This window comes from Myripristis murdjan, chromosome 13 (genome assembly GCF_902150065.1).
Source record: "Myripristis murdjan chromosome 13, fMyrMur1.1, whole genome shotgun sequence".
Lineage (NCBI taxonomy): Eukaryota > Metazoa > Chordata > Actinopteri > Holocentriformes > Holocentridae > Myripristis > Myripristis murdjan.
Window position 1 is genome coordinate 11,102,185 of NC_043992.1, and position 26,273 is coordinate 11,128,457.

Here is a 26,273-nt window from a genome sequence, read left to right on the forward strand (position 1 = left end):
GATGATTGGAATTAAAGGGAATTATTCCTCATGGGATTTCCCTGTATAAATAAAAGGGTATAATAATTCTCAACCCTGTTTGTTGACCCATTCTGTAGAAATATGATGAGCTGTTTGTTTGATCCATAGCTTGTACCCCAAAAAACTGAAAACCTGATAAAATGATTAATAATAGTTAATAATAATTCATTCTTCATATGAGGAAGCCATGGACAGATAGTGAAGACCATCAGTTAAACCTGTATAATTTATTATGTACCCTCTTCTCTAAGCATATGGATAAAACATTTTTTAAATTATTAATAAAACACTAAAATCGTGGAAAAACACATGCAAGGGAAAGGAATAAATATATACAAGTATGTTAGTCTCTCAAATAACTCAGCAATAACAACACAGAATTATTCATAATAATAATAATAATAATAATAATAACTAGATTTTGCTAATGTGTCAGAAGAAACTTTAAATGTGCTTGCCACTGTTGCTGACTGCCACCATTGCCAGCCCTATGCTGTTTGTAGGTCGTGTTTCTTGTTAAGTTATTTTGCTAAACTGTTGCCATTGTTAGGGGACTGTTAGGGGGCAGGCATTTACTGTTGCCCGGGTTGTTTCCAGGCAGTTGTTATCGTCCTCTGAGTGGCCACTATGATGTCTGTGGGCAGCTGCTATGGTGTATTGGGTGGTTGCTATGGCGTTGCTGGGCAGTTGCTATGGTGTTCTGGGTGGTTGCTAGGGTGTTGCTAGGTAGTTACTATGGTGTTCCTGATGGTTGCTAGGGTGTTGCTAGGCAGCTACTATGGTGTTCTGGGTGCTTGCTAGTCGGTTGCTATGGTGTTCCTGATGGGTGCTAAGGTGTTGCTCGGCAGGTTGCTATGGTGTCCTTGATGATTGCTATGGTATTTGCAGTGGTTCCTATGGGGTTGCTAGGGTGTTTGGGGTGATTGCTAGGGACTGGTTTTGGTGTTTGGGGCAAAGGCTGGGATGTAATGGCAGCAGTGCTCGTGGCCACTGAAACAGAAGAGGAGAGAAACATAGAGGCATTAAGGGGCATTTGGGAATTCTAGAGTCAAATTGAAATCACTTAGAAATTTACACTGAAAAGTAAATATTTATAAACATAGATGAATGTGTGTTTAATGGCAAGTGATGAAAGACATACTTTGATCTTCTGCTAAAGTAAAGGTCATACCCCTGCACTGTAGAAAAATAAAAAGAATAGAATAAAAATAAGGTGTTTACAGATTGTAACACCTTCAGTTCCTCTGGCAGGTCATTCAGAGGACCACAGACACGTAATGCTGCCTCCTCAGGTTCTGTGTCCACAGCCTGGGAAAAAGTAAAAGGCCAGTGCCAGAGGGCCTGAATGGTTAGAGGGAGCTTACTTTAGAAGCATGTCTGACGAGTATTCAGGTGCTAGTCCATCAAGTGATTTGAACAGCAATGAAAGTATTTTAAAATCTCTTCTAAAACTGACGGGTAACCAGTGAAGAGACTTCAGGACAGGTGAGATGTGCGCTGTCATTTTGGTCTTGGTCAGTACTCGTGCTGCTGCATTCTGACTGATCTGTAGCTTATTCAGAGCTTTCTCTTGTAGACCAGAAGATAGAGTGTTGCAGTAATCAAGCCTGCTGGTGATAAAAGCATGTGTAAGCCTGCCAGAATCTGTCTGAGAGAGAAACAGTTGCACTTAAGAAATATTTCTAGGGTGGTAAAAAGCATTTTAGTAACATTTCTGATATGAGATTCAAACTTCAAATCAGGGTCTAGAAGCACGCAAAGATTTTTTGCTAGAGGCTTGATGTTTTGTGCCTGGGATTTTAAGTTCGTGCACAGTATCTCTCTCCCTGCACTTTTGCTCCAATAATTAAATCTACAGTCTTTGTTCAATTGTGAGAAATTAAGGGATATCCACAAGTTGATATGATGAATGTACTAAAGCAGTTTATGGTTACCAATGAATGTTGTCTTTACAAACTGCAACTGAGGACAGCGGCTTTAATCAGCTGCTTTTAATGTGTTTCAAGGCAATTTCTATCTGTTAAAATAACCCCCACAAGCAGTATGCTTCTGTATGGGAGGCGTTTAGTATTTTTATTGAAATTAGTGGTTATAGGCATGTTATAATAATCCTGTACTAAAATTATAGTAATAATCATGCTGCAACTGTTGTTGATTCAAGTGTGATAGTGTTTATGAACTGAAGCAGTTTTAAATTGCTATGGCCTTTTGAAAAATAAATATATATATATATTTTTTAATTCCAGCATTGTTTAAAGTTTGTTGTTTATTGCATATATGATTTGCATTACCAAATCTTGGATATTCATTTTAATAGGCCAGTATAACCCAGATAATTTAAGTGTTTACTTGGCATGTGTAGTCTATTGAAATAACATTTTTTACAGACTTTACTGTAAGGATATATGAAAATAATAATAACCCGTTTATGAGGTAGCCAACACTCTGGTGAACCAATACTTGGATTTAATTTCCAACCAGTTTAACTGGTGGAATTAACCCCACATTCTAGTAAATATGAACCAGCATTTGGACTGAATATTCAGCCCATCTTGCTGTGTCAGATTAAGCCAGCGTGGAGTTGGTCCAGTGGTTACCCAGGTTGGGTCGTTTTCAACCCTGCATTTGATAGGGTGTCATCCAAGCATCAGTAGCCTCCTCGCCTGTCCCCTCCCCGCTGTGGGTGTTAGAGATGTCAGCTATGCTTGATCCTGGTTTTGAGTGTTTGAGTGCCAGGGAGTAAAGAGCTGTGTCAAGCTGGTCTCATTTTGCCAGGATAAGACCAGAGGGAAGGCACATGTTCAAAATAAAAGCACAGAACAAGAACTATATGTACTAACAAATCCCCTGTTAAATAGTGGCTTTATGCTACTGGGCGATGTTACTGGGACCTTTCAGGACCCAGTGATGTTTAGAGAATCCCCTGTGGATGGCCTGGTATAATTATTATTGTTATTATACAATGGATCTAAGACAGCTTCAACATTTCAGACCCTTTGCTGCTGTCTGAAATGTGTTGAATACAGTGACACAGACATAGAACAACAGAGTGCATTATTTTGGGGGTGTATTTTGTATTGAAGAAAACCAGAAGTAAGAAAGAGGGAGTGAGGGATGGGGTAAAGGAGTGAGAGATGGGGTAAGGGAGTGAGAGATGGGGTAGGAGAGTGAGGGATGGGGTAAGGGAGTGAGAGATGGGGTAAGGGAGTTTTTTTTTTCTTCAATTATGGGGTCAAGCTTTGAAGCAACATGTGAAAATGGAGCATTTTTTCTTTTTTTCTTCTGATTTTTTCTTCCTTCGTGGAGTCAAGGCCTTGATGAATCTTCTGAAAAGGGATGGTCTCTTCGACTTTCTCTGGAAATCTTCTCCAGAGTTTGGCATCTCTTCCAGTTTATTGTTGTCCTCATCAATGATGATCTCCAGTCCTGTAGGCGTCACAGCCTGCTCCTCCGTGCTCATGGCAGTCTCTCTTTGGAGCAATTCTCTCTGCAGTGCTGCCTTCTCCTCCATCTCTAATTTAAGTGAGTTGCTGAGCTCCGTGTTTCTCTCTTTCATCAATTCCCGTAGCAATTTCAGGTCCCCTATCCTCTCATGCACTACTTCAGTTGTCTCTGCCAGAGTCTTTTTTAGCATCTCCATTTCTTTGTGGAACGCTTGCCTCTCTTGTTCCAGGGCCTGTTTTTCCTCCGCTTCCTTGAGCTTGTTGTCAGTTTCCTGAAGCTCATCCATCTTTTGCCTGAGAGCTTCCCTCTCCATTTCAGATGCCTTCAGCCTGTTGGCTTGATCATCTACTTGTTTGCTGTGGGCTGCCTTCTCTTGGCCAAGGGTCCTCTTCTCAGCTGTCTCGGTTTTGAGCTGTGAGGTCAGCTCCTCAATTCTCAAATCCTTTTCAGTAATGTATTTTTTCTGGTACTCCATCTCCTTACAATATTGCTCCTCCTTCTCCAATGCCAGGCGCATCACAGCCTGATCTTTCTTGCTCTTGTCCTTCTCTTTTTGGAGAAGGCCAACGAGCTGTTCCATCTTTTCCTGCTGGGCTGCATATGCTTCCTCCTTCAGTCTGAGGTTGTCACTGAGCTCCTTGTTCCTCTCAGTTATCTCTGTCAGAGTCTTTTTTAGCATCCCCATTTCTTGGTGGAACGCTTGTTTCTCCTTCATCTCTGCCTGGAGCTTGTTGTCAGTTTCCTGAAGCTCATCCACCTTTTGCCTGAGAGCTTCCCTCTCCATTTCAGATGCCTTCTGCCTGTTGGCTTGATCATCTATTTGTTTGCTGAGGTCTGCCTTCTCTTGGCCAAAGGTCGTCTTTTCAGCTGTCTCGGTTTTGAGCTGTGAGGTCAGCTTCTCAATACTCAAATCCTTATCTTTAACAAGTTGTTTCTGGTACTCTAACTCTCTAGAATATGCCACCTCCTTCTCCAATGCCAGGCGCATCACAGCCTGATCTTTCTTGCTCTTGTCCCTCTCTTTTTGGAGAAGGTCAACGAGCTGTTTCATCTTTTCCTGCTGGGCTGCATATGCTTCCTCCTTCAGTCTGAGGTCGACACTGAGCTCCTTGTTGCTCTCAGTTGTCTCTGTCAGAGTCTTTTCTTGGTGGAGTGCTTGCCTCTCTTGTTCCTGGACCTGTTTTTCCTCCACTTTCTTGAGCTTGTTGTCAGTTTCCTGAAGCTCATCCACCTTTTGCCTGAGAGCTTCCCTCTCCATTACAGATGCCTTCAGCCTGTTGGCTTGATCATCTATTTGTTTGCTGAGGGCTGCCTTCTCTCGGTCAAGGGTCCTCTTCTCAGCTGTCGCGGTTTTGAGCTGTGAGGTCAGCTCCTCAATTCTCAAATCCTTATCTTTAACAAGTTGTTTCTGGTACTCTAACTCTCTACAATATGTTGCCTCCTTCTCCTTTGCCAAGTGCATCGCAGCCTGATCTTTCTTGAACTTGTCCCTCTCTTTTTCGATAAGGTCAGCCAGCCGTTCCACCTTTTCCTCCTGGGCTGCAAACGCTTCCTCCTGAAGTCTGAGCTCCTCACTCAGCTCATTGTTGCTCTCAGTCGTCTCTGTCAGAGTCTTTTTTAGCATCTCCATTTCTTGCTGGAGCGCTTGTTTCTCCTTCATCTCTGCCTGGAGCTTGTTGTCAAGTTCCTGGAGCTTATCCATCTCATCACTCTTTTTTTCAAGCTTTCTTTCTTGAGACAGGCCTTTTCTTTCTGGGCAGGAGCACTTGTCATCAAGCCTCAGGAGGTCATCCACCTGTTGGTGGAGGGCTGTGACCTGGGCCTCATAGGCATTGGCCTTGGTGGTCTGCCTCTCTCTCTCCTGCTCAGAGGCCTTGTATGTTAAGGTCAACTCATGGAGTTGTTTTTCCAGCGCCTCCATGTGTTGACAGCAGGTGTTCTGTGTGGAAGTCATTTTCGGGGTTGGTGTTGTGGTTAGGGTTGGGGGGTAGTGACAGGCTGTTGGAAAGCGGCTTTTATAGTATTCTGACCCATGATAACTGACTGACTCATGACGTCACGCGACACGTGACATCACGCCCTGGCCGCACAGCACACATCGACACAAAGGTGTTCGCTCATGACATCATCAGAGGGAGACTACACAGGTAAGGCACACAGAGCTCGACACAAAGGTGTTAGCTCATGACGTCACTAGAGGGCGGGAGGCTTCAGTCAGTGCTTCGGTCAGTAGTAAACCTCGGCAAGGCGCATGTGTCGTACTGCAGGGCGAAGAGAAAGGTTGGACAGCAGCGTGTAACGATGGATGGCTGTAATGTCTGTGTATTGTGCAGGTAAGCCGGTATAAAATGAATAGGCTCCCCACCTGGCCCTTCACTCCCGTTGTGTATGTTTTAGCGTTGCCCCACTTGTTATCCATGTGATGTTAGCGGCTAAGTTAACGCGTGTGCTTCAGGTGTTGGTGTTGGTACACGGCTGAGTTTTCCTGAAAAACTCAGCCGTGAACACAGTCGTAATGAAACGGGGAGTAGCAGTAGGACTTTGTGTGATGGTGAAAGCTGTTTTTTAACTACAAATCGTACAGTCACACCTCGTCTTTATTTAAGAGCGCAACAGAAACTTGGTGTCTGCAGTGGGATCAGCGGTGCTCCTGAGAGGCAGCGTGAGACTGAAGGCTCGCCACACAAACAGTGGATGTGGAGTTTCACAAGCTGATTATCCTGAAAGTCACAATGGGTAATTTTATACAGTGATGCCAAGTTGCAAAAATGGTCTCACTATGATGAAATGACTATTACTGGGGCTCACATCATCTCACATGAATAAAATTGGGCTCACTGAATCCACAGAAGTGTCAGCTTTCCAGTCAAACTCAATTTATGTAACTCCAAAACTGTTTAGATCCCAGTGTGCTGAAACACACCATTTTCAACATAATCTTAATCATAATTTTTTTTCATTGTCTTTCCTTGCTTGCTTGCTTTCTGTCTTAGGTTGGAACAAACATGGTGGAACATGTCCAGCAAGCTGAGGTGGTGAGGCCGTACCCCTGCATCCTGACACTGGAACATGACAAGCAGCGCTCCTCTCCGACAGCTCAGGTTTAGGAGCAAAGCTCACTGCTTGGGGCAGCTGATGTGCAGTGAAGGTCTGAACAGCTGCTTCAAGGCAACTACACTAAGCAGTGTGCTCCTGCACGGGGCTTTATCCAGACAGTGCACTATGAAATGGCAGGGAGTGAGTTCAGACCTGAGGCAATTCTACATACAGCAGAGAACTTTAATGTTTTAGTTTATTTAATGATGCATTCTAATGACTTTCAGTTTCACAATACTTTGTCATTTTGCCAAAAAAAATAAAATAAATAAATAAATAAATAAAAATTAAAGGCAGAATGAGTAGGATTTTCCTGAAAAACAATGCATAGATTCATACAAAAACATTCCCTCTCAATCATCGTTTATTACTCACTAGAATCAAATCAAATCAAATCACACTTTAATTGTACAGGACCTTTCGTGCAAAATTGAAATACAAGGTGCTTCACAATTCAGTGACTACATAATAATATGGTGAAGATCCAACCTTGCATAAGGAATGATAAAATAAGAAACATGATAGAATACAGACCAGTGAAACACAGTAGAAGAGGGATTAAAGTGGATTAAAACACAAATAAAAACAAAATTGAAGAAAAAAAAATAATGATAACAAAATAAACTAGACTTTGCTAAAGTTTCTGAAGAAACTTAAAATGTACTTGCCACCGTTGCAAACCATGTGGCCATGTGGTAAACTGCCAGCCCTATGCTGTTTGTAGGTTGTGTTTGTTTTTTAGTCATTTTGCTAAACTGTTGCTGTTGTTAGGGGACTGGCAGGCATTTACTGTGGTCCGGGTCATTTCCAGGAAGTTATCGTTACCCTAATTTTAAAACGATCACATATGAGTGAAAAAGTGCAGCGTGTTCATTTCATGATCGTAAGGAGAAATTTAAGTTGAAAGATGCATAATTTCTAAAAATAAAAACTAAAAAACTGCATAATATAGAACTTCAACAATCCAATATTCAAAATGCAGTAGAGAGAGTATTTACACTAAATAAAAAGAAACATTTGATAAGCACATTGTATGGAATTTTACTTGATTCATTAGTGAAAGATGAACCTTTTTAAAAATATGTACAGTACATGGAATAAAGATCCATGTACTGTAAATGGGAGCAAGTTTGATAACAGCACCTCAGACAGATGAAGCATCTCAGTCGGGGACACTCACTTATAAATACGCTTTACTTCCGTGAGAGAGTAACAGGGATTTGTGAAGAAACTGAGAGTTGGGTGTCAAGGACACATAGCTGGAAATCTCAGTATGGATGTACGTTAGGGAAAATCGGGAAGAAAATGGCTGGCATCCATAGTAGTTGAAAAACTCCCTTTTGAATTAACAAAGTTGTTTTTTTTTCTTATGTTGTATTTATAAAGCTTCCATTGGGTATTCACGTATTTGGAGGCATGCGTGCATACATGTGCATATGTAAATACACAAGTTTATTTGGCTAAGCTTCCCCACTCATTTATGGGTGTTAAAACTGTGCATATGTTGTATAAAAAAAATAAAGAATAAAAAAAAGACTGAAATATCCTCAAATAAGACACTCTTTGTGTTCCATTTCAGATAAGTTTGACCACTACAGGACTGTAGTTCCAGATGGTAACGTGATAGGAGTGGGTAAAGTGAGCCCCAAATGTGATAAACTAAAATAAACCTGATATTTAAAGACCACTTTATCATGTTAGGATAAGCATCTCTGAGAAGCTTAACTCGCTTTGCACTAACTCTTAAAAAAATGACCTGAGTGGGAAAAAAAACTGCAACTAAAGAGCCTCTGCGAGGAAAATTTCAGGTGCTCCCCCCCCCAACATCCTTTAAAATTTTAATATACTTCCATTCTGGACATTTCGCCTGCAGGGGGGCTGCTGAACAGATGACTCGAAAGCATTTAATAACTTGAAACTTTTATATTCAAGACAGGAAAAAAGGCATTAAGGTAAAACTGCATTAAAAACAGGTTAGAGGCACACTTTGATTCAGAGGGGAAAAAAAAAACAACTTGCTGAAAACCTGGTGCAAATAACACAACAGTATCCATCTGATTCATGGTTCATCTTTGGCAAATCATACTGACCTGCTGTAATTAGGTTATATGAAAAATAAAATCCAAAACTATAAATATAAAAACATGCTCTCCTGCTCTGCTGATTGAATCGGTGGTTAAGTGCTATGATTGTATCGACTGCCTACAGTTTCACATTTCTAAGATACAGAAAGCGTATTAGTGACTTTTCCTCCAGCACTAGTCTATGTTTACTACAGAGTGCACGGTTCTCTACGGATCTCAAGTAGCCATTTGAAATCTTCTGACATGAATTCATAAATTATGATGAGCACAATGCAGACAACACCACAACCACTGAGTAATATGTCAGAAGCAATTACACAAAGGCCACAGTTTGTACTTTTAAGATAATAGAGGTCACGTAGTGTGAGAGTGACTGAGTAAGAGTATAAAAAAAGTCAAATTCAACAGAGAAAATTATGAGCATCAAGAGACTTATAGTCATCAGTTCATGAGTGAAGTGGAGTTTATGAAAAGCTGCAGATCTGTCTCCCGTTTTGTGCCGGGGAGGCTGTTCATCAGAGTCCGTGGCAGTCCGCTCCAGCCTCAGTGTCCCAGCGGCCGGTCGTCGTAGGTGCTGTACCGCTTGACGTGGATTCGACGGACACGTTCGCGAAGCTCCGCCCCCGCGCCTCCTGGCCCCTCCTCCTCCTCACTGTGGGAGCCACAGTGGGCGTGGCTTCGGCGCGTGGCCTCCAGCAGGGAGTTGTCGGGGGCCGGCATGGTCTCGTAGAGCAGAGCGTTCAGAGTCTCCTCGTAGATGCGAGCCTCGGGAAACTCCACCTGAGACGGGAGACGCCAGAGAGCTTGCAGATACCAACACGCTGGCGAGTCCAAACACTCTTTAGAAACATGACAGGACCTGTCCACACTTCTCGCTCTTTCATCATGATAGTCATTTTGTTTCTGTTACCAATTTTTCAGGACACTGCACCTTTTTTTACATGCCTGATGAAGACCGGCTCAGGTCTAACTGTATGTGTTGCTCAAAATAAATGTTTTGGAGCAGAATGCAGTTGTGTGGATATTCTTTATCTGTCAGTTGATCTGATATCCAGCACCAGGTTGGATGTGTACATAGGCCAAGTTTAAAACTGCACAGTTTTTAACCATGTTTGTAAAGCATTATGGGTTAAATCATTTTATTAAATCTGTCATTTAAATTAAATTTGATTTTGTGCTGAGGTGACTAAGAAGTCTCCCCCCTTGCCCCTATACAGTCCTATAATCCCCAACTGGCCAATGAGAAAATGCTGCCCAAAAGCACTTCCCCACTTCAACTGTGCCCCATCTGTTCATTTTGCATATTATAACAAAAAAAATCTCTTAAAAACAGGCCTGGACTAAAGTCATCCTCACCTTGGTCTGCTTCTTCTCTGTGGCATAGACGATGGAGGTGCAGCAGACCTCGGCCAGCTTTCGGCCCTGGCCGTAAAACGACCAGCAGCAGATCTCGTCTCCAATCACGTCTTTGATGAACAGCACACGGCCGTTGTAGCTCAGAGACAGCCTGTCGAACAGCTCGATGTTCTTGAGCAGGTTGTCGTCCGAGTTGCTGTTCAACAAACAAAAACAATTCCACGGAGATAAGAGCTCGATAATTTACTCCGCTGTGTGGCCTGTGACTAATTAAGACTTGATTAGCTGGGGCAATATGAGCCTCCTTAATGGAGTACTTAGAAAAACATCCGTTCACTTTGTAATCATCAGTCTGAGCCAACAGACCTTTGGAGAACTGCTTGCTTACCTGGTATAAGAGTACTTGTTGTTGCTTCTGTTGTACACTAGCTTCACCACAGGCTAACAGAGAGAGAGAGAGAAAAATCTGAATTAACTGCTTTATCTAAATACTCTGACTATGAATTCATTCAAAGCTGGCATTAATGATTTAGCAAGTGCAAAAACCCAAGAAAGCACAAACTGATTGTTTCAATGAAGTGTAGTCAGTTCAAGTGAACAGAGCTTGTTTGCTTTTACTATGAATATTTGCCAAATGACAACTAAATGACAAAGTCACAAGGAAACAGTATGTTGATGTGCAGGAACAAGACACTTCCTGCACATATTTCAGGTTGAAACCGGTTGGGGCGGACAGCATGCACTTTGTGCATGACAATGAGCTTCACCAATTCCTAACTCTTCAAAAGGAACAAATTCCAGCCTGCAACACAACCATGGTCTTGTACAAACAGGGAAAAAGGCTGTCAGCACCGCACCATGCTGTCACTTTGTAGGCTTCTTGCTTTCTGTGACGGCAGGGATGTAACTGAGAGGTGACGATGTTGTCATTGGTTGATTTTAAGGTATGAAGTACTCACTTCACATGCAGTTTGCCAGGAATCAAGTAATAATAACAGGATTCAAGTGAAAATAAAATGTATTAAAGATTATGCACAAAATCCAATTACCATTAACTTAATGCAACTAGACACACCATGACCCGGATGACTGAGAACCATTGCTTTTGGTTAAAAAAAAAAAAAAAAAAATTGGGAGAATTTGACACTACCATGGTACTGGGGTCCTGTTTCAATATGTATTGCAATTCACAAGTATAGGGATTTGACGTTACGATTTTTGGCGATTTGTGTTTAGCAATTATCCTCCCCTCTGTTCGGGAAATTGCTCAGAAGCTCCCCTTTATTGTCAATACATCTAGAAAACCATGCATCCTCTAAATGCTGTAAGTCTCTAGTTTGTGGTTGCAAAGTTTCATGAAGCTGTGATTATCTTAAAGGTCACAATTGGTCATTTTATACAGTGACGTCAAGTTTCATAAAATGATCTCCAAACCCAATTTATGCAACTCCAAGACTGTTAAGGGCCCAGGATGCACAAATAGACCATTTTACAATAGAGGGAAACAACACATTTGAACTGCATGTAAAAACGAGCATGGTTTGTGGGCCAAACTGCATGGGATTAGCAGAAGCTGGGTGTGTCTGCAAAGGGGAGAGCCGTGGCTGCCCAGAGAACCCATTTTCATTGAGAGATCTGGAGGTCAGAGGTCAAGGCACCGCTCTAAAAACTGCCATGCCAGATTTTCCCTCACCAAAATTTTGCCCAATTTTGGAGCGATATTTAGCCCCCTTGCTGACAACCGAGCGGGACATGCTTAGCACCAACCGATACCAAAAAGAACTGCAATACGTGAAACAATTTTTCCCCACCCCTAGCAGTTAGTATTTTCTTTTAAGTCCTCCCATCATGCTCTCTGGTCTGTGTCACCTTGGAACAAGCCTGGATGAGCCGCTCCTCTTCCTTGATGGAGGTGACCACAGGTATGACACACAGCGCCTGCTCCTTGTCCTCCTGTCAACCACAGACACACACAGGGAGTTGCAGAGCTCTGAAGGATAATAATCACGTCTATAATGTCATGGCATCTCTAAGCTCCAGATACTGTCGTTCAACTTGTTTTTTTTGACGATAATTGTTGTTAAAACACGGGCATATTACTAATGAATGTGCAACCATCAGTGAGGGAAATTAAAACCAGCCACAGGCCAAATGTTGATCAATTTTAGGCTAGTACTCTATGAGCCACTGGCAGGTAACCAGGTGTCATTTGGAATCATACTGTACTCCAAAAACTACTTGGCTCTTAAAATAGTGCAAGTGGCCAAGGACATTTGGGTTGTACCAGCCACTGTGGTGGAGGCTGTTTTTTCCCCACAGTATTACTATTTCAAAGTATTAATAACAGTAGTTTGTAGTTTGACATGGGGTTAATGTAAAAGCAGATTAGCTGAATTCAAATGAGTAAAATCAGTGAAGCCAATACATTCCACACCTGTATTATAACATGACAACAGGCACTCTATGTTTTGCCTCATTTTAAATGGCAACTATACATGAACTGTCCTCATTTGATATGACGGAGGCATTTTGAATGAATTATAGCTTCCACTTTTAAACCCCAGCACAACAAATGGTGTGCATTTTCACTGTTTGGGCAATGCTAGTCTCCTATTGGCTGCCACAAAAAGGAGGAAACAGGACAGTGGCACATCAGCCAGATTTTTAGACCCCTAACGCAGGGCTCAGGTTCAATATTTAACTAATATTATGCTCTACACCTCTGCTCCAAATGTAATATATTACTTAAAGGCAGAAAAAAAATTCATCTTCAAATTTTGTGGGCAGAATTTACAGCATCAACATCTGTCACGACTTGATGTTAGGAGGCAGAGCTTGTGCTGTTCATTCATAAACCAGTGGATGTGCTCATGGGATGAATGAGAGCCAGTGGGTTTTGAATTCAAACACTCGCTGCCATGCAATCTGTCCCCTTGGAAACAGCAGGATCTGTAAACCTTGGCAGCCCGGCAGCCATTCCTATGAACATCTGTCAGCATGATGCATACCCGCTGACACTTGCCTTGCACAGATGGCACAGCAAACCGTATTGCTGCCCCAAGCCTGGAGGCATAAATACACACTCTGGTCCACAGCAAATCAAGTTTTAACAGCAGAAAGGCCTTGTTGCGGAGTTGAGTAGTACTCACTATTGGAGAATTATGGCAATGCACTGACAGCCATGAAAAGGCGATGAGAGGGATACGTCTTAAACTGCCTACAAGGAGGTATATAACAGTGTCAGAAAGAGGCTTATGTTGTAGTAATTTCTAGGACTTAGACTTAGAACTACAAAATTGCAAACATTATTCATTTTACTACACTAGTTCCCGAAGCTGCTTCCAGCATGGCTATAGCGTGGGAAAATATATCGAAATTTGACCTTGTAAACTGCTCAGAGTAGTAGCAAACAATTAATCACAATATGGCCGAGTGCAATATCCAAATTGCAGGGGTTGCAATTTTTTGATAAAGGTAAAGTGTGTCAAAACACTGTTGTAAATTAAATATTATGGTGCTACAGAGACGCCCTGGCCTACAAGTTGTATTTTCCAGGTGTAAGGCAACATGTTTGTTTGGTAAAGACCTCAGCAAAACCACATCATTTTCAAAGCTTTTTCAGTGGAAATCAGAATTACAATGCAATGCTTCTTTCTAAAATCATGAATCGTATGGCAATATATATATATATATATATATATATATATATATATATATATATATATATATATATATATATATATATATATTTTTTTTTTTTTTTTACTAGATTGTTCCGAGTGAGAGCCAAACCCCAACGAAAAAGCTGTGACATCAGTGAAGGCTTGAACTGAGCTCAGATTATCAGTGAAATCCTTGGGCCACAGTGTTTTACAAGTTTAATACTTTAGGTTTCATTTGCCTGAGATTTATTTTGAGTTTTATCATTTTATCTTTGGTTTTAATCATTTGCCTTTTGAGTTTTATTGCTGTTGATTGTGAAGCACTTTGTAACCATTTTGAAAAGTGCTTCATAAATAAAGATACAACTACTGTCTCATGTTTTATTCATGCAGAGTTAAGCATAAGTTTGTTAGATGAAATGTACCTTTCACACTTAAAAGGCCACTTTCAATTGACATTTTATCCATAACAAATATGAAGTAATGAAAATTATGGTCTGTCTTTCAGATGAAAGAATAATTTTCTCAGGTAATGTGGAAATCTAGGGATCCCCTACACAAAGTCACTCACAGTCCAGCAAAACTAGAAAAAAAAAAAAAAAAAAAAGTTGTAGCTTCATATTGTTCTGACCTCAGCTCCAGCAGCTCCTGCGCTCTTTACCACCATTTTCTTTCATTTACGTGCACCTAACTCTACTTCAATGCAACGTCTTTTCTCAATAACCAATAAAAAAGTTTATTTTATGTTATATTTGTGTGGTTATATTGTGTTCGCATTGTCAACATGTCTTTGCCTTGTACACCATGTTGGTTACGTGTACAAAAATGAACATGCTAACAACATACAAACGTGCTGATCAAAGCACTGTTTCACATCTTCCTTCTAAACATGTGGCAGTGCATTACAGCAAACAACAACAACAGCTGGGTACCAAGACAGGGCCTTAGCGGCTGAAAATGTGAAATGAGAAATGAAAAAAAACTTTTTTAAATGTAATCTCAGCGGAAATCTAATTTTTTAAAAATATGTTTTACCAGGATTCATGACTTTTTCCAAGGTTTTTTTTTTTTTTTTTTTTTTTCAATTTTCCAGGTGTTTTCCATGACTGGAAAACAAATATTTCCAGGATTTCCAGTATGGGTGGGAAGCCTGTGACTATATAGGCTTTGCAATGCAGAGAAAGGGGTAAATATATCAAATGGGATGGGATTAAAATGACCTCGGAATTTCACAGGCAACTCAAAATATAAAACATAATTTCAGCCAGAATTTGTACCTAGGTGATGAGTAAAATGACTGATCAAATGATGGCTTTATACTGCATTTGTTTTCCCCCCCTACTTCATATCAGCCACGCTGGCTGCGACTGACCTGCAGGCTGTTTTGGCAGAGCTCCACCAGGCCTTGGATGACGTAATACTTGGCCTCAGCCAGCAGCTCCAACACTGCCTGGCGGCCTTTGGGCAAAGTGACGGTGCCCTCCCGCAGGTATCCTAGGATGGTGCCAAAGTGCTTTCCACTACGGTCGATAAGGATCCAGCCTGGACGGAGACACACAAAGAGTCAGAGGGTGAACACACAACCAGTGTTTCCTCAAAGAAGTCGGTGACCAATCCCGTGCTGCCAAGGCCTCTGCAGGTTTTCGCTCAAGCCAAATGTCTGGTCAGCAACAGCAGAACCAACGTCAACCCAGACTGTCCTGAATGGCAATGGCTCTGTCACTGTGTGAGGTAAGGCTGGCCATTACATAAATATTATTATTGATACTGTGATATGAAACCACATGTCGTCTGGGATTTCAGATACCACAATATTGTGATTTGGCGTAAGCGGTCTTTTCCTGGTTTTAAAGGCTGCATTACAGTCAGGGGATGCAGTTTTCTCAACTTATTAGACCACATACAGTATGTCAAACTGGAGGCCTGTGTTTGTTTGCAATATTGATCAACCTTTGTGTCTCAGTATAAGTAAAAACATATTTCACTGTAGATTGCTCTTTGGTAAAACATCAGTTATCTGGTTATTTTTGATTCTGTGTGCTCAAACTATTAGTCATTCAAATGGACTCAGCGTCAGCTTGCAGATACAATAAGTTCTGTCAGAAAAAGGTAATGATGCAGTGGACTCTTTTCATATCACATTCCACTCTGAGTTAGATTTTAGAAAGATTTTTTGGGAGGAATCCTTCATGCAAAGTTCATACAGTACTGTGTACTAAATATGAATCATTCTTTTTATACAGGACATGTTTTGATCAAAACAATGAACACTTTGGGGCAGAAGCGTTCAATATATATGGGCCCTGTTTGGCCGACAAAGTGCTTGTGATTTTTTTTGCACGGCCCCTTTAGAGATTTGACACCCCTGTATTTGACTGTTCTAGGTGTTTTCTACTTGTTTGGTTACCATATCCACATTGCTACTCACTGTTCAGCAAAAATATCTTATGATGGAACTGTAAGTGCTGGTGCTGGTTCGTTTTCATTTTTTAAGAGAGCATGAGTGTAAAATAGTGCCTTGTTAGATGTCTACAATGAAAAACAGAATGACTCTGCGTCCCCAGGAAAGGAATGAGAGCCATTACTCTAAGTCAAGGATGTGAGCTCATTTGCCATGAATGGCTGGCATTATACACACACAATACAGATGGTGCTTATATCAGATACACTGTGTCAGCATATTTTTGTTAAAAAAACAAACAAACAAACAAACAAACAAAAACAAAACAAATGCTCCTCAGGAGGTGCCCCACCTTCTCTGTCAGTGAACACCTCTTTCTTTCCACTGAACATGGCTTTCAGCATGGAGTTCTGCCTGGTGAGCACTTGCAGAGTGGTGTAGAACAGGGTTCCCCCCACGTTGAGCCGAACATACTTGTTCCCCAGGCCCGCTGCTCCTCTGTAACTGCAGGTCTTGGTCTTGGGACAGGCCAGAGGCGGGGCCGAGGAGGTGGAGCTGGCCTGGGCGTGCAGCCGGTGCAGGCAGCTGTCCCCGGACATGTCCCTTTGGAGGTAGATGACCACCCTGCAGACGGAGGTCCGCAGGTCCCCCGCCGTGGTGACAGCTGCTGCGGAGGCTGCCACAGCCTCTCGCTGCTCTAGCTCATTCCTGTCAAGACACAGGCCTGAACTGAGGGTTAGAGTTGCAGTGTCTCTCTATGGGTGCTACACAGTTAAATGGTGCACACTGATCCACGGGTAAAACACGATGCCCAGTGGCTGAGGGCATGAACCCCAGTGCAAAGAGGAAGCCACTTACCCCGCTGTTATCTTCCCCTCTGGTTTCCCTTCCCCTGGAATGGAATGTGGCTGGACAGGAAACTGGATGAGAAGGGAGGGGGAGCACACTGCAGTGGGTAAAAGGACAATGTAGGACACTCATCTGAAAGTGGCATGGCTGCCCTCTTCTCTTGAAGTCATCAGTCAAACTAGCAGTTGCTCTGGCAGCCAGCTTCCACCAGATGTTTGTGGTGCTGCTCTTCAGCGTGGAGCTAGCTGGGTTTCACTATTATCTAACGCTGTCTGCAGCGCTTCAAATAGTGAAACTGAAGTTGGCTAACTAGCTGGTTATGTGGAGTAAATGTGAACTGATGTTAATTAACGCTAATCGGTAAAATTACAGTTTGATTTGACTTGTGCAACAGATAAACGTGCCAGCTAGCTGCACTGCTAGGTGGTAAGAGGAGTGTTTGGTTGTGATTTCCTCTCTTTGAGACAAAGTCGGCTCAAAGTTTGCTAGTTAACGCCTAAAACTCCACACAAAGAACAGCACTATCAGAGCTAAGTTAACTAGTCAGCAGCGATAAGTTAACAAGCTGGGCATGTCAGTGGCGCTGCTCTTTCAAGCAAGGGTTAGCTCAAATACGCTCTAGCTGTTCATCGTGTACGTTGGAAAGTCACGCCAAAGTCGTGCCAAAAATCTGGTCGTTTGACTTTGGCTTGCTTATCGGGAAACAAATGAACACGACTCAACACTACTCAGAGCTACAAAACGAATCGTTGAGTTCCTAAGGTGAATTCGGCCCGTAGATAATCCACCCAGGAACCTCTATTTAAAAAATACTTTTAAATGGGTTCACGTCCTTACTGAATGGCGAATGTGGGAGTATCGTCAACAGGACAACCACTTGTAAAAGTTTCTATTTTCTATTGAAATAATTGCTGACTGATTTGTTGAATGTATTCCGAATTAAAAAGTAGATCCTTAAGATTCGGGAAACGGCTCGAGTCAAGCTCTACGATATGCATCACTGCTTTTTTAAACAGGGTCTCATTAAATTGCCAGATTTCTTAATGCAGTTTTGCGATGAACTATCTAGTCCCAAGAGTGTACAGCGCCTATCGGGGCAAGTTAGCCAACTTTGACGTTTACTCACCTACGCCCACACGATGTCTTTTGTGGTTACCATATGCCGTATGGATGGCTACGTTTTTTGTATAAGGATACAAAATAAAGTAAACAGGTTGTAACTTATTTACAAAAATAAGAATTTTTTTAACCTGCCAACTAACAGGCAATATTCACGCGAGTTCATCTTCCTCTCCTGGTTTTTCCAGCAGAGCGGAGGCAGAGGTGGAGCGATACTGCCCTCTACTGGAAACGTACACTCAGTGGCCACTTTATCACGTCTACCTGCACAATTTAATCCAACTGTTGTGCCATAAAGTCTCCTTTCCTGCTGCCTATAATGCTCAGGTTTTCTTTTTGTCACAGTAGTAGAGGTGTTCATTCACTTCTATGTTTGACATTGAGCTCCAAGTTAGTGCTGCTGTTGGACTGGACTGCATTTTAAGGTGTTTCCACTATTCTGTCTCCCTCAGTGTATATGAATAGGGAGGACAAAAAATTTGAAACACCGGTCCATGTATTATAGTCCAGTACAAGATCTCTGCAAACGACAACCTCAGTAATAAACACAGAATTAAATTTACACACAAAATAACACAACACTGTGGTTCCATCTCCCTAACACTTCACCTCATCAGCTCTGACTAGTTTACAGCTTAGATGTCAGTTCAGTGTATGGACTTGTTATTAAGGCTGAACATGTTAGTAGTGTGAGTTATACAAACACACCTTCACTCTGTGGCCGGACCACTGTCACATACACAGGCCAGTGACAGTGACATACTAAGTTTGTGTCATCCTTGCTGTAGTGTTTGATAACAATAACAACAACAACGACGACGAATTTAGTTATTAGTAAATTAAAATTAATAAACAAACATTAATAAACTCAAATTGTCATAATCGTTGTTATTGTTGTTAATTTTTTATCTTAGTAATACCGTATTATTCTTCTTAATAATTATAATATTATAATAATAATCAGTATTAATACTTTTAGTTTTAACATTCAAAAAACAACAATGAATTTAGTTGTTAGTAAACTAAAATTTACAAGCTAACATTAATAAACTCAAATTGCCATTTTTTCTATTATTATTATTATTATTATTATTATTGTTGTTGTTGTTGTTGTTGTAATGTTTAGTTTATTAATAATAGTATTGTTATTAATAGTTATTATAATAACACTCGGTGTTATTTAATTTTTAACGTTCAATAACAACAACCATAACACTGAATTTAGTTGTTAGTGAACTAAAATGTTTAAACTAATACTAATACACAGTAATTGTCCATATTTATGATGATGATTGCTATTATAAATTAGTTCATTAATAATAACTCTGTTTATTATTATTGACTCAAACAAACTTATTAGATATAAAATATTTTTAGATTTGTAGGAACTCTTATTCAGTGAGCGTGTAGAGATAGCCGCTCCTTGCTTTTATTCTGAAAAATCGGTCGGAAGCATTGTTGTTGTTCCGGTGTAAGAGCCGTTAACGTAGCGCGCCGTGAGCCACGGAGTGTTTGGTTTCCGTGGCAGCGAAAGGTGCAACAGTCCTCCGCTGGCCTCCAGTTATGCCACATAGTCACCGCACACAGAGCCGCCGCCGTTCAAATTAATGTTTTAAACAGGTAATATACTCCGTTGTTTTGTTTTCTTTTTGTCCTAACCGAAGATAATGTTTCATATTCTTCAACAAGACGAAGCAGGGTGCTGTAGTTAGCCCCGGCTAGCAGGCCAGTTAAATGTTAAGCGAACAAGTGTTAGCACGGTGACAAGCTAACTGTCGCTGGAGGTAAACCCGGTGTAACTCACTCTATCCACCGTTTAACCTGCACAGTTTACTTAACCCTTCCATCCTAATGATGTACACTTCACTGTATGTTAAGTAGCTATCGTCACCCTGTAAGTACCATACGGCACTCCATGTACCCAAGCTTAAAAAGCATAATAAATAGGGTTTTCCTAACAATGAAGTGATTCTAAGCTACTTATTGAATTGCCTTACAACGATCCGCTATTAGTTTACGCATCCTGCTATTCCCCATTACATAACGTAGCCTTCCCGTTGCCTGCAGTCAGTGGTCGGTCCGTGTTGTGTTGTCAGCAACACACCCGCTGCCATTGTTAGCCTAGCTAGCCGGCTAGCAAACTTTGGACTTGTCAGCACAAGTTTTCCAGCTTGTTGGATTCAGTGTGAGGTTATTCCCAGCACTCTGTGACACCCGGATCAGCAGCTGAGACAGTTTGTGTATCTGTGACAACGTGGCAGCTGGTGGCGTTGCTTTGCTTAAAATGCATGTTTCTCAATCAAGTGCCATGAGAAATTGTACTCCTATTGAAGCTGAACGGGTCGCTCACTGTTTTTATAGACATTAACTCTGTGGCAGATGGCAAATGACAAAACCTGCAGCTGCTGAACTGGTACTGTTGTTGTGAACTGCTGCTTTAAGAGCCAGATAAGATGCAGTTCAAATTTACTTATAGCCTGTCATCACTGTTACAGTCTCAAAGGGCTTTACAGACCCACAGCTGCACGGTATGGACAAAATTTCATACCTTGATAATTATGCCAAATATCTGTTGTATGGTATAACAGTGTGTTCATGCTTATTTGAAATTTGCAAGCTTATTTGAAAGTGTTGCAACAGTGAAATTGTGCATTCTTCAAAAACAGCATAATTATACAATCTGGATGTAGACAGTGTGGTTACGTCACAAAGTATTTTAATGATTAGAACAGACCAATCACTGCCTTTAAATTTTATTTTATTGCAGATAAAATAACATTTTAAAAATTAACATCCAACATTTTGCTGCAGTTGTTCCTTAAACACAATGCGTCAACAATATTTAAAGTGTAACAACAGTGAAAATTGAGCATTGTTCGTTTATTCTTGTTCATCTCGTTTGATCAGAACAGACCCATAGCCCCGTAATGGGCTATTGGTTCACATCCAGGCTTCGTATGCACTGGCATGTCAGCCTGACCCTTTCTTAAGTAAACGCTGTCTCATATCTATAGGTAGCTTGTATATGTGTACGTGTGTACACATATATGTGTATGTTGTATATGTGTACATGTATGTGTACACACACACACACATACATATATATGTATGTGTATGTATATGTATGTATGTATGTATATGTATATATATGTGTGTGTATATGTATATATGTATATATGTGTGTGTGTGTGTGTGTGTGTGTGTATATACACACACACACACACACACACACACACATACACACATATATATATATATATATATATATTATGGTAATTTAATGGTAAAGCACTATACAGTGTATTTCCTCGCATTTTCGTCTGTTATGTCTGTTTATGTCTGTTTTTTTTTTTTTTTTAATAATTGTCATGTGGACTATGTGTCTGAAATAAAATTCATTATATCAAGACCAATCACTTTCTTAAGCTAACCCGAACCTAAATTTGATATCGTCCATATCGTTACCTTTTTAGATACTAATATCTCACATGTTCATATTTAGATAAGGACATGATAACCAGATATTGTTCAGCCCTACAAAAAGCCAAGCCAAAAAGTGATGAAAATGGGAGAAACTTTGAGAAGGAGCACAGAGAGAGGGAGTCCCTTACAGCAGGCCAGGACTGCAGTGGGTGCTAAGTGGCTAATTATTAGCTCTAATCAAATAAAGTCTGTTAATTAAATGAAATAAAATTCAAACTAGTCAAATCAGGATAAGATGAATATTACAAAAAGGATAAGGGACATGAATGAAGACAAAGCATTAATGAAAACCAGGCAGCAGGTGTAGCAGAAGATCTTGGCCCAGGCAGACCACACAGAAACCACACACACTCACACACTTTCTACTGACTTAAGTTTTTGGTGGTCTCACACTTTATATCTCCGTTCTGGTAGGCCCTGTGGCCATGGCCAAAGACCCGTTGGCAGAAGCCGGCTTTCATTTCGATGAACTCAACAAGCTCCGGATTCTGGAGCCTGAGGTCAGCCAGAAGACCACAGAGCTCAAAGAAGAGTGTAAAGAGTTTGTGGACAGTAAGCCCTGTGCTGTTTGTTTTCAGTAAGACATGACTGCTTTCCTCTGTCGCCATCAGCAAGTGCCTACAGGATTTACTTGTTTCCCTTTTTGCAGAAATTGGTCACTTTCAGAAGATAGTTGGAGGTCTTATTGAGCTGGTGGATGAGTTGGCAAAAGAAGCAGAGACTGAAAAAATGAAGGTAAGTTTGACTGAAAGTACTTCATCGTAGTTATCATCCCCATATTGTGCATTATAGCTTTGAAACACTGCCTGCTGAGCTTGTTGCGCTCACCTCAGCTGTCTCAGGAATGCTGCATGTGCTCGTATTTACTCCACCAATATGTTGCGTTTTGTTTGCTTTTCATGTAGGCCATTGGAGCAAGAAACCTGTTGAAGTCAGTGGCAAAGCAAAGGGAGGCGCAGCAGCAGCAGCTTCAGGCTCTCATTGCAGAGAAGAAAATGCAGCTTGAGAGGTATGTGTTTGATACACTCTCACTCTAAAACGTGTCATTTCAGGGGATCATTAAAGTACAGTTTGTATCAGAAAGAAAAAGTTTGTATCAGAAAGAAAAAAATGTGATCAAAGGCTTTGATCACATTCACAAAGCATTAAAAATAAAAGTCACACCTGCAGAGCACATGAGAAACAGCTTGATTATCAAAGAGTAGAATGAAGCAATCACATTGAAATGCAAAGTAGCATTTTAAAATATGGGAATATCTAAAACCTTTTTTTAGATGACAGGTGATGACACTGTACAATATGCTTTCACTGAGCACCTCTGTAATGAAGAGCTTTTTTAACTTAATGATGCTATTGATGATAAGGCTCAGTTTTTAGATGTTGAGCTTCAAAGTCACTGCATCCCATATAGCAGACCTGATATGCAACTGTGATTTTCTTTAAATAAAAACTTCAGAAATGCGTAAGTTACTAACACCCATAGTGTTAGAAAGTGCTTACAGAAGAGGAATATGTGAATAACTAAATTTTGACAAAAATATTAGATAGAACCTTATCATTTCAAGGAAGTCTTACTAGTTACAGAGAGTTAATTTTTTGCTGTGCTCACGTCACTGTTGAACTTTGTTTTCCATTATTCCCATCCCTGTTGCAGATACCGCATCGAATACGAAGCCCTCTCTAAAGTGGAGGCTGAGCAGAACGAGTTCATCGACCAGTTCATTCTGCAGAAATAAGGACACGATGTGACCATGGCCAGAAGAAAATGTGTGTGTCCGCCTGCGACCAAGTTTCCCGAGTGCCTGTTCTGTTTCCTCTGGGTGATCTGACACCCACCACGGGAGTTACTCAGCTGCAACCGAACTCCTGTCCTGAAGCAATCCAAAAGCTCCAGTTTCAGCCTGACACTTCTCCACACCTCGTCTTTCAATTACATACCTCCTCCTATTTTTAATATGCTCATATGGGAAGCAACAGCATATTGCCTAGCAGTGTTCACACCAGACCATCACTGTCTAGGACCTGAGGTGTCGTCAGGTTGAACAGAATTGGAACTTGAGGTTCTTTTAACACCAAAAGTCTCACATCCATATCTCAGAAAAACACAGGGGATGGAGCTATTTATATATATATATAAATGAATTTATTTATACTATTTATACTGCAGAATTCCTCTGTATATCTAGTTTTATTACTTTTTGTATCAATTGAACTAAATACAGCATGTGCATGCGGTTGTAAATAATTTCCTGATTTTCAAAAATGAAAAAAAAAAAGGTTGACATCTTAATTTTTAGAACATTTTTTCCATCTTTTGTGTTGCCATTTTGCCACTGTTGTCAGTCATACTACACTAAAACATCTACCTGGCATTTCTTGCTGGTTGTTCATTCCATTCTTCTAGCAAAACATAACACAAAAAATATTTTATTCCACTCTTCATATTCTCTACATCTTGTTTATTTATCCTTAATGTAACCAGGAAGGTCCCACTGAGGTACAAGATCTCTTCTTCCAAGGAGTCTTTGTATGCCATTTCCTTACCTACATCATTACCTGTAATGTCTTAATTTAGCAGACAAATGGTTATACTTGAATATAATATGTTGCACAAATAAATTGCTGTGTTATGAGATAAATAGCTGTGTTGTTATTTTGCAGGGGAGGAAGATGGGGGTTGTAGCACCTCGATGTTTCCTTTAGAACAATATTCCTTCTCTAGGGAAAAACAGCAGTGTTCTTCCCAAAGTAGTGACTTCTTCTTGCAGGTGGATCTCTATTGTAGAACACCAGTTCCTCAAGGACTGAGAAATGTATTCAATTGACAAACAGTTAGGTTTAAAGGATTTCAATAATCTTTTATGACTGAACTGCATTAAAGGCCTTTGGATTCATGTTATAAAATAAGCAACGTAATGACAAACCCTCAACAACAGTAACTGCCAAAACACTGCTGTTGATTGATTTTTTATATGTCAGGTATTACAGCTGCCAACTCAAATACATCAGTCATCACTGTCAACTATAGCTAAAGTTACTCAACCAGGGGCTCGGGACAGCTCTGCCTGAACAATGTCCAATGTGGCAAACCCTACTCATAACATGAACCTTAACCATTAGAGGATTATTCGTTTTTGACACAGAATCACATCAGAAGGGCACTTTAACTACTCAGTTGTCTCTCTGGTACCCTTGTAGTACAAAGAGCTTAGTATTTGCCTCAAGTTTGGGCAAACATTGAGTGTAGAAGTGTCCCATTAGGATGCCTGAAAAGTGATGGTCTCTGCTGCTGTGGTGCTCCTACAGTGGAAGACAAACATGCTTATTTCTGGTAAAAGTGAATGATGGAAGTGTCCCTGCTGCCTGGTTGTTTATGGTTAGGGTTTCTCTGGTTTGCCTCTAAAGAATGTGTCAGCTTCCTTTCTTTTTCTCTTCCTTTCACTACTTGTAACCTCTCAGACTCTGGCTCATCTGGCTCCAACTCGTCTCAAACAGCAGGCTGGCCTCTTGAAAACATCCATTCCGCCCTCCTGCTGATCCGTTCTCCTTCCCTCACTGCCATCCTTGACTCCTCTTCTGGCAGTCCTCCTTTACCCTTGACCCATCTGACATCAAAACTACAGATTTATATCACTCCTTTTTTCTCTCTCTAAACATCTTGAATGGGCTGCCACCAACAAGATCTCCTGCAGAATAGTTTGTTGGATCTCAACTAGTCTGACTTAAGCACATCTCCCTCCAGAGGTACAGTTCTTTCAGTCTTCATTTTCCTCGACTTCACTGATGCCATTGATTTTGTCTACCATCACATGTTCTTGGCCACCCTGACCTGAGAATCTCTGGGTTTGTGACCTTGTCTTCTCCCTCTAATGGGTTCCTCCACTGCTCTGTCTTGGGTCTGTCCTGTTGCTGTAAGGTTTCTCATTTGGGCTTTATTCATCTAGAGTCTGGACTTGTTCAATTCCCTCCTGAAACGCTCTTGCCTTGAGCTACAACCTAAACCTCTTCTGAAACTTCCCCAGACATTCCCATGTCACCCTCTCTACTCAGACTGTGGCTGCTGGGCTGTTTGAATTCAAAACCCTGATGTAAAAGGCTGCTACAGGCATCACCACCCCGCATCTCAAGGCTATGGTTCAGTTCTACATCTGCAAACCTCTTGCATCACTGGTTCCCAGACCAGTCCTCAAGGATCCCGTCCTGCATGTTTATGTTTCAGCCTGACTCTTTCACACCTGGTCCATTTAAGAGCTTCATGCTGATTAGTTGAAACAGAGTTACCTGAACATGGCATGCATGAAGGTCTTTAACTGAGTCAGGTGTGCAGGAGTGTGTTGGAACAAAAACCTGCAGGACAGGACCTTGAGGACTTGTTTTGAAACCAGTGTCTTAAATCATGGTCCACTCCTACACACCAAACCCCCATCGTGGCCTGGGCCTACGTTTCTTCCCTGTCTAATCTGGGATGGCTGAATGACCCTGAACCTTCCAATTTCGCTTTTCAAGAGAATTGCCTCATCATGGTCTCCTACCACTACTCTTGGTCCAACCTGGTCAAAGTCTCTGTCATCAAAAAAGCCTTTAGCTGCTTTACTTAGCTCTTCTAATATTTCTCTCAATAGGTTAAGTGCTTTGTTGCTCCAACTCTTTGCAGTCCTAGCTTGGCATTATGGTGATCAAGTAGGAATTTGTGTTTAGTTTCTGTACTCATTACTTTTGATGTAAAATAAAATGTTACCAAGAAAAAGCCTCAAGGTC

The 26,273-nt window shown here is 41.1% G+C and overlaps 2 protein-coding genes and 1 long non-coding RNA gene across 10 annotated transcripts; 2 read left to right on the plus strand and 1 right to left on the minus strand.

The window, feature by feature from the left end:
• The first annotated feature begins 5,586 nt into the window (after positions 1-5,586).
• Positions 5,587-8,258, plus strand: LOC115369968 (uncharacterized). The gene is made up of 3 exons (XR_003929208.1): positions 5,587-5,798; positions 6,072-6,201; positions 6,459-8,258. It is a non-coding gene; the product is annotated as an uncharacterized LOC115369968 (long non-coding RNA).
• Positions 8,259-8,469: 211 nt separating this feature from the next.
• Positions 8,470-18,245, minus strand: tnfaip1 (tumor necrosis factor, alpha-induced protein 1 (endothelial)). Of its 8 annotated transcripts, none has more exons than XM_030066717.1 (8): positions 18,040-18,245; positions 16,923-16,984; positions 16,417-16,772; positions 15,036-15,205; positions 11,871-11,954; positions 10,390-10,442; positions 10,002-10,197; positions 8,470-9,425 (listed from the first exon to the last, which is right to left on the minus strand). In XM_030066717.1, the coding sequence occupies exons 3-8, from the start codon at positions 16,661-16,663 to the stop codon at positions 9,189-9,191; spliced, it is 987 nt and encodes a 328-aa protein (XP_029922577.1). In that variant the 5' UTR covers positions 16,664-16,772; positions 16,923-16,984; positions 18,040-18,245; the 3' UTR covers positions 8,470-9,188. The 8 variants fall into 8 exon arrangements, with proteins under 8 accessions (XP_029922577.1, XP_029922573.1, XP_029922575.1 ...); XM_030066713.1 differs by having other exon boundaries at positions 16,417-16,788; XM_030066715.1 differs by having other exon boundaries at positions 16,417-16,793.
• Positions 18,246-19,513: 1,268 nt separating this feature from the next.
• ift20 (intraflagellar transport 20 homolog (Chlamydomonas)) lies at positions 19,514-24,154 on the plus strand. The gene is made up of 5 exons (XM_030066722.1): positions 19,514-19,652; positions 21,930-22,067; positions 22,165-22,250; positions 22,421-22,524; positions 23,170-24,154. The coding sequence occupies exons 2-5, from the start codon at positions 21,941-21,943 to the stop codon at positions 23,249-23,251; spliced, it is 399 nt and encodes a 132-aa protein (XP_029922582.1). The 5' UTR covers positions 19,514-19,652; positions 21,930-21,940; the 3' UTR covers positions 23,252-24,154.
• The last annotated feature ends 2,119 nt before the right edge of the window (positions 24,155-26,273 follow it).